Source organism: Triticum dicoccoides, chromosome 7A (assembly GCF_002162155.2).
Source record: "Triticum dicoccoides isolate Atlit2015 ecotype Zavitan chromosome 7A, WEW_v2.0, whole genome shotgun sequence".
NCBI classification, from domain to species: domain Eukaryota; kingdom Viridiplantae; phylum Streptophyta; class Magnoliopsida; order Poales; family Poaceae; genus Triticum; species Triticum dicoccoides.
The window spans coordinates 116,058,347-116,065,072 of record NC_041392.1 but is presented as its reverse complement, the minus strand read 5'-3'; the positions used below and the strand labels follow the sequence as shown (position 1 = coordinate 116,065,072).

At 52.0% G+C, this 6,726-nt stretch overlaps 1 protein-coding gene across 1 annotated transcript; it reads right to left on the bottom strand.

Moving 5' to 3' along the window:
• Nucleotides 1–479: 479 nt before the first annotated feature.
• LOC119328150 (anthocyanidin 3-O-glucosyltransferase-like) lies at nucleotides 480–2,240 on the bottom strand. Its single transcript, XM_037601172.1, has 2 exons — nucleotides 1,642–2,240; nucleotides 480–1,500 (listed from the first exon to the last, which is right to left on the bottom strand). The coding sequence occupies exons 1-2, from the start codon at nucleotides 2,126–2,128 to the stop codon at nucleotides 614–616; spliced, it is 1,374 nt and encodes a 457-aa protein (XP_037457069.1). The 5' UTR covers nucleotides 2,129–2,240; the 3' UTR covers nucleotides 480–613.
• Between the last annotated feature and the right edge of the window lie 4,486 nt (nucleotides 2,241–6,726).

Here is a 6,726-nt window from a genome sequence, read left to right as displayed (position 1 = left end):
TTAGATTTTAATGATGGATGGATGTGATTTTCTGGATCTGCCCCTCTCTTCTTTTTTATAGTGGTAGTAGAAATATAACAAACTTATCTTGAAAAATGAGAAATTTTGACATGATACATGTAATGGTGTGCATTGAGTGTGGAAAAATAATCAAGTCAACCAACAAAGCAACGCTCGATAAAAATACAAACCTGACTCATCCCCTCTCAAAACCTAGTTTCTTTCTCGGAGATTGTCTAGTTTGTAAGCAATCTACATGACAATTTTTTTGAAACATTCTTAATTTTTGAACCATGATCTTCATGAGTCATATCATGACACCATTCCAAGTTTCATGATTTTTGAGTATTGTTAGATTTTTTTTTAATTAAAATGCCAAAATTTGACATGATACATGTAATGATGTGTGTTAATAGCCGAAAAAAAATTCAAGCCCAAATGTCAAATTACTCACTCTATGACTTTACCATTCTTACCACTTAGTGCATATAACAAAATAAATTGCCGTGAAAAAGTGGCAGGGATTCTTATACAATTGTACGAGTACATAGATATAGTATCAAATGAGACTTAGCAAGACTCTTATACTACAGTTGTATACGAGTACACACGATCACACCCGAGAAACTATCTTGACGAACTCGGCGAAGTTCTTCCTGCAGCCGCCGTCCGGCTGGAACGCCTTGCCCACCATGGCCTGCAGCTCCTGCGCCTTGGCCCTCATCCGCTCCCCATCCTCCCCGCGCAGCAGCGTCGCCACCGCGTTGGCCACGCCGCCGCGCGTAATCGGCCCGTCGAACGCCGTGCCGAAGCCCCACACGCTGGCCACCGACCGCGCGTTCATCGCCTGGTCGCCGAAGAAGGGGCGGCACGCCATGGGCACGCCGCTGGACACGCCCTCCAGCACCGACGCCCACCCGGCGTGCGTCACGAACGCGCCGACGGCGGCGTGCCGCAGCACGCCCACCTGCGGCGCCCACGGCACCACGAGGCCCGGCGCGCGCTCCAGGAACCCCGGCGGGAGCAGCGGCCACGACTCCTCGCGCAGCGACCACAGGAACGGCGCGCCGCTCGCCTCCAGCCCGGCCGCGAGCTCCTGCAGCTCCTCCGGCCGCGCCGAGGCGATCGTGCCGAAGCTGACGTACGCGACGGACCGCGCGGGCCGGCGGTCGAGCCAGGCGAGGCAGCCGTGCGGGTCGGTCGGCGCTTCGTTGGTGTCTGCTGCGGGCTCGGCGCCGGGGAGGAGGTGGTAGGGGCCGAGGGGCAGGCAGTTCGGGAGCTCGGCGGCGAGGGCGGCGGTGAGCTCGGGCGGGTCGAGGCCCGGGAAGGTGTTGAGAGCGACGGCCGTGGCCGCTTTAGGAACGCGCTGCGCCAGGCGGTGGAGCAGGAGGCTGATGACGTAGTTGAAGTCGCCGGAGATGACGCCGTCGGGGAGGTCCCGGACGCGGTAGCCGCCGAGGCCGGCGTGCGCGGTCAGCAGCTCGTCGGCTCGGCTCGCGGCTGCAGGTTAGGCACGCGACATAGAGATCAGAATACGACTCTCTAATTAATTAAACGTTTAAAACCCAAGAAAGAGATAAGGATAAGATTCTCTAGCTAAACTCCATGATAATCTCAACGGACACTCGAGCAAGAATGTACCCTGATCGCCGACGTCCTGGCGGAGCGCGTCGGTCCGGAGGTGCGCGAGGAGGGCGCAGGACGCGGCGGTCCAGACGGCCACCCACGGCGCGCCGGCAGCGGCGGCCGCCTCGGCGGCCATCCAGACGAACGCGTCCCCGACGACGCAGCTCACCCTGGCGCCGCCCGCGGCGGCGCGTGCCGCCTCCAGCCCGTCCCTGACCCCGCCGGCCTCGGCCGCGGCCATGAAGAGCTCCATTCGGCGCGGCGGAGGCAGCCACTTCGTCTCGCCCGGGGGCACCCCGTCCGGGACCTCGACGAAGCGCAGGTTCACCGGGAGCGCGCCGGCCTTGCCGAGCTGCGCGGCGTTGTCGGCGGTGGTGAGGAACGAGAGGCTCGTCCCGGGCGGCGCGGCGGCGGCGAGGGCGCGCGCGAAGGAGAAGAGCACGGCCGCGTGGGAGCTGAAGGGGAAGGCCACCACGGCGATGTGCGGCGGCGGGAGCACCATCGCGGTGTCGGTCTTTCGGTGGAGTAGCGAACGCCGCGATGGGTTTTGCCTTGCCTTGCCTTGCCTCGTGCCGTTGCCGTGTCGCGTGGCGGGTTTTATGGGAGAATGGGAGGGACGGTGGCATCCAATGGCGCGGCGCGCGCGTGATGGATAGTAGGTGCGGGGGAGCGGCCGGCTTCCGGTGTGACGTTCAGGTGGGGGTGGGCGCGCGCGTGCGGTGCGTTGCGATGGATGGCTCGCGTGTGGCCACGTCGCTTGCGGCGCCGGTAGTTAAGCCTGGGCCGTGCGCTTGCCTGATTGGAAGGTGGCTGGCCCGTGCGCTTGAATCAACGCGTATTACTGTGTTACGAAAAAGGATTTCCCCGCTTTATAAAGCATATCACCAAGCATCCAACACAAGAGTTTCAAGTATAATAAATCATAGAATTATGCTGGGGACACAGCAAGACAAGCCCCAAATTAGACTACTAGGAGACGCTAATCTGGCTCCGGAGGGGGCGGGCGAGGCGCCGTGGGAGGAGCAAAAGACACAGCCGAGGCACGAAGACCCGTCATGATGTTGTCGATGACGCCTCGATCGCTCCGCTTACTAAGCGGCCTCCAGAGCTGCAAGAAGCCACACATTTTGTAGATCACATCAGTCACACGGGATGGAATCACTCGTTCGACGACTAATTTATTGCGGGTACACCAAATGGACCAGACAAGGGTACCTAGCGCGACCCAAATAGGGGCGCGTCTAGTCCCGGGAAGCCGGAGGACCTCCCCGAACATATCCGGGAGGTTGTCATGGCACCATGTGCCCCCAACTATCTCCTGGAAGCAGATCCATAAGAACTGCGCTGCCAGGCACCGGAAGTGTTGGGGAACGTAGCACAAATTCAAAATTTTCTACGCATCACCAAGATCAATCTATGGAGTAATCTAGCAACGAGGGGAAGGAGAGTGCATCTACATACCCTTGTAGATCGCTAAGCGAAAGCGTTCAAGTGAACGGGGTTGATGGAGTCGTACTCGTCGTGATCCAAATCACCGATGATCCTAGTGCCGAACGGACGGCACCTCCGTGTTCAACACACGTACAGCCCGGTGACGTCTCCCATGCCTTGATCCAGCAAGGAGAGAGGGAGAGGTTGAGGAAGACTCCATCCAGCAGCAGCACAACGGCGTGGTGGTGGTGGAGGAGCGTGGTGATCCAGCAGGGCTTCGCCAAGCACTACGAGAGACGAGGAGAAAGAGAGGTAGGGCTGCACCAACAGGGAGAGGAACTCGTGTGTATTGGGCAGCCCAAACCTCAACTATATATAGGGGGAGGGGAGAGGCTGCGCCCCCACCTAGGGTTCCCTCCCTAGGGGTGGCGGCAGCCCCCTAGATCCCATCTAGGGGCGGCCAAGGGGAGGGGAGAGGGGGAGGCGCACCAGGGTGGGCCTCAGGGCCCATCTTCTCTAGGGTTTGCCCCCTTCCCCTCTTCCTTGCGCCTTGGGCCTTGGTGGGGGGCGCACCAGCCCACCTGGGGCTGGTCCCCTCCCGCACATGGCCCATGCAGCCCTCTGTGGCTTGTGGCCCCACTTGGTGGACCCCCGGGACCCTCCCGGTGGTCCCGGTACGTTACCGATAAAATCCGAAACTTTTCCGGTGACCAAAACAGGACTTCCCATATATAAATCTTTACCTCCGGACCATTCCGGAACTCCTCGTGACGTCCGGGATCTCATCCGGGACTCCGAACAACATTCGGTAACCACATACAAACTTCCTTTATCACCCTAGCGTCATCGAACATTAAGTGTGTAGACCCTACGGGTTCGGGAGACATGCAGACATGACCGAGATGACTCTCCGGTCAATAACCAACAGCGGGATCTGGATACCCATGTTGGCTCCCACATGTTCCACGATGATCTCATCGAATGAACCACGATGTCAAGGACTTAATCAATCCCGTATGCAATTCCCTTTGTCCATCGGTACGATACTTGCCCGAGATTCGATTGTCGGTATCCCGATACCTTGTTCAATCTCGTTACCGGCAAGTCTCTTTACTCGTTCCGTAACACATCATCCCGTGATCAACTCCTTGGTCACATTGTGCACATTATAATGATGTCCTACCGAGTGGGCCCAGAGATACCTCTCTGTTTACACGGAGTGACAAATCCCAGTCTTGATTCGTGCCAACCCAACAGACACTTTCGGAGATACCTATAGTGTACCTTTATAGCCACCCAGTTACATTGTGACGTTTGGCACACCCAAAGCACTCCTACGGTATCGGGAGTTGCACAATCTCATGGTCTAAGGAAATGATACTTGACATTAGAAAAGCTTTAGCATACGAACTACATGATCTTGTGCTAGGCTTGGGTCTTGTCCATCACATCATTCTCCTAATGACATGATCCCGTTATCAACGACATCCAATGTCCATGGTCAGGAAACCGTAACCATCTATTGATCAACGAGCTAGTCAACTAGAGGCTTACTAGGGACATGGTGTTGTCTATGTATCCACACATGTATCTGAGTTTCCTATCAATACAATTCTAGCATGGATAATAAATGATTATCATGAACAAGGAAATATATAATAATCAATTTATTATTGCCTCTAGGGCATATTTCCAACAGTCTCCCACTTGCACTAGAGTCAATAATCCAGTTCACATTGATATGTGATTAACACTCAAGGTCACATCCCCATGTGACTAACACCCAAAGAGTTTACTAGAGTCAATAATCTAGTTCACATTACCATGTGATTAACACTCGATGAGTTCTGGGTTTGATCATGTTATGCTTGTGAGAGATATTATAGTCAACGGGTCTGAATCTTTCAGATCCGTGTGTGCTTTACAAATCTCTATGTCATCTCCTAGATGCAGCTACCACGTTCTATTTGGAGCTATTCCAAATAACTGTTCTACTATACGAATCCAGTTTACTACTCAGAATAATCTAGATTAGTGTCAAAGTTTGCATCGGCGTAACCCTTTACGACGAACTCTTTTACCACCTCCATAATCGAGAAAATTCCTTAGTCCACTAGTTACTAAGGATAACTTTGACCGCTGTCCTGTGATCCATTCTTGGATCACTCTTGTACCCCTTGACTGACTCATGGCAAGGCACACTTCAGGTGCGGCACACAACATAGCATACTGTAGAGAGCCTATGACAAAAGCATAGGGGACGACCTTCGTCCTTCCTCTTTCTTCTGCCGAGGTCGAGCTTTAAGTCTTAACTTCATACCTTACAACTCAGGCAAGAACTCCTTCTTTGACTGATCCATCTTGAACACCTTCAAGATCATGTCAAGGTATGTGCTCATTTGAAAGTACCATTAAGCGTTTTGATCTATCCTTATAGATCTTGATCCAGGCTTTCCATTACATGCTTTCCAGAAATAACACTTTCCATTGAAAAACACTTTTCAAATAACTCTGCATGCTTTCCAGAAATTCTACATCATTTCTGATCAACAATATGTTAACAACATATACTCATCGGAAATTCTATAGTGCTCCCACTCACTTATTTGGAAATACAAATTTCTCATAAACTTTGTATAAACCCAAAAATCTTTGATCATCATCAAAGCATACATTCCAACTCCGAGATGCTCACTCCAGTCCTTAGAAGGATTGCTAGAGCTTTGCATACTTATTAACATCTTTCAGGATTGACAAAACCTTCCGGTTGTATCACATACAACCTTTCCTCAAGAAAATCGTTGAGGAAACAATGTTTTGACATCCTATCTGCAAGATTTCATAAATAATGCAGTAATCGCTAATATAAGTCCAACAGACTCTTAGCATCGCTACGCGTGAGAAAGTCTCATCGTAGTCAACTCCTTGAACTTGTCGGAAAACATCTTAACGACAAGTCGAGCTTTCTTAATGGTGATACTTACCATCATTGTCCGTCTTCCTTTTAAAATCCATATGTACCTAACAGCCTTACGACCATCAAGTAGCTCTTCCAAAGTCTACACTTTGTTTTCATATATGGATCCTCTCTCGGATTATATGGCCTCGAGCCATTTTGGACCAGGCCCACCATCACTTCTCCATAGCTCGTAGGTTCATTGTTGTCTAGCAACATGACTTCCAAGACAGGATTACGTACCACTCTGAAGTAGTACGCATCCTTGTCATCCCACGAGGTTTGGTAGTGACTTGATCTGAAGTTTCATGATCACTATCATAAGCTTCCACTTCAATTGGTGTAGGTGCCACAGGAACAACTCCCTGTGCCCTGCCACACACTAGTTGAAGAGACGGTTCAATAACCTCATCAAGTCTCCACCATCCTCCCACTCAATTCTTTCGAGAGAAACCTTTCCTCGAGAAAGGACCCGATTCCAGAAACAATCCCTATTGCTTTCAGATCTGAGACAGGAGGTATACCCAACTGTTCTGGGTGTCCTATGAAGATGCTTTTATCCGCTTTGGGTTCGAGCTTATCAGCCTGAAACTTTTTTCACATCAGCGTTGCAGCCCCAAACTTTTAAGAAATGACAGCTTATGTTTCTCTAAACCATAGTTCATACGGTGTCATCTCATCGGAATTACGTGGTGCCCCTTTTAAAGCGAATG

Coding starts and splice junctions, on each gene's coding strand:
- LOC119328150 (XM_037601172.1), bottom strand. CDS start 2,128: ATGGTGCTCCCGCCGCCGCACATCGCCGTGGTGGCCTTCCCCTTCAGC. Junction 1,501..1,641: donor CCAGGACGTCGGCGATCAGG/GTACATTCTTGC, acceptor CCTAACCTGCAG/CCGCGAGCCGAGCCGACGAG.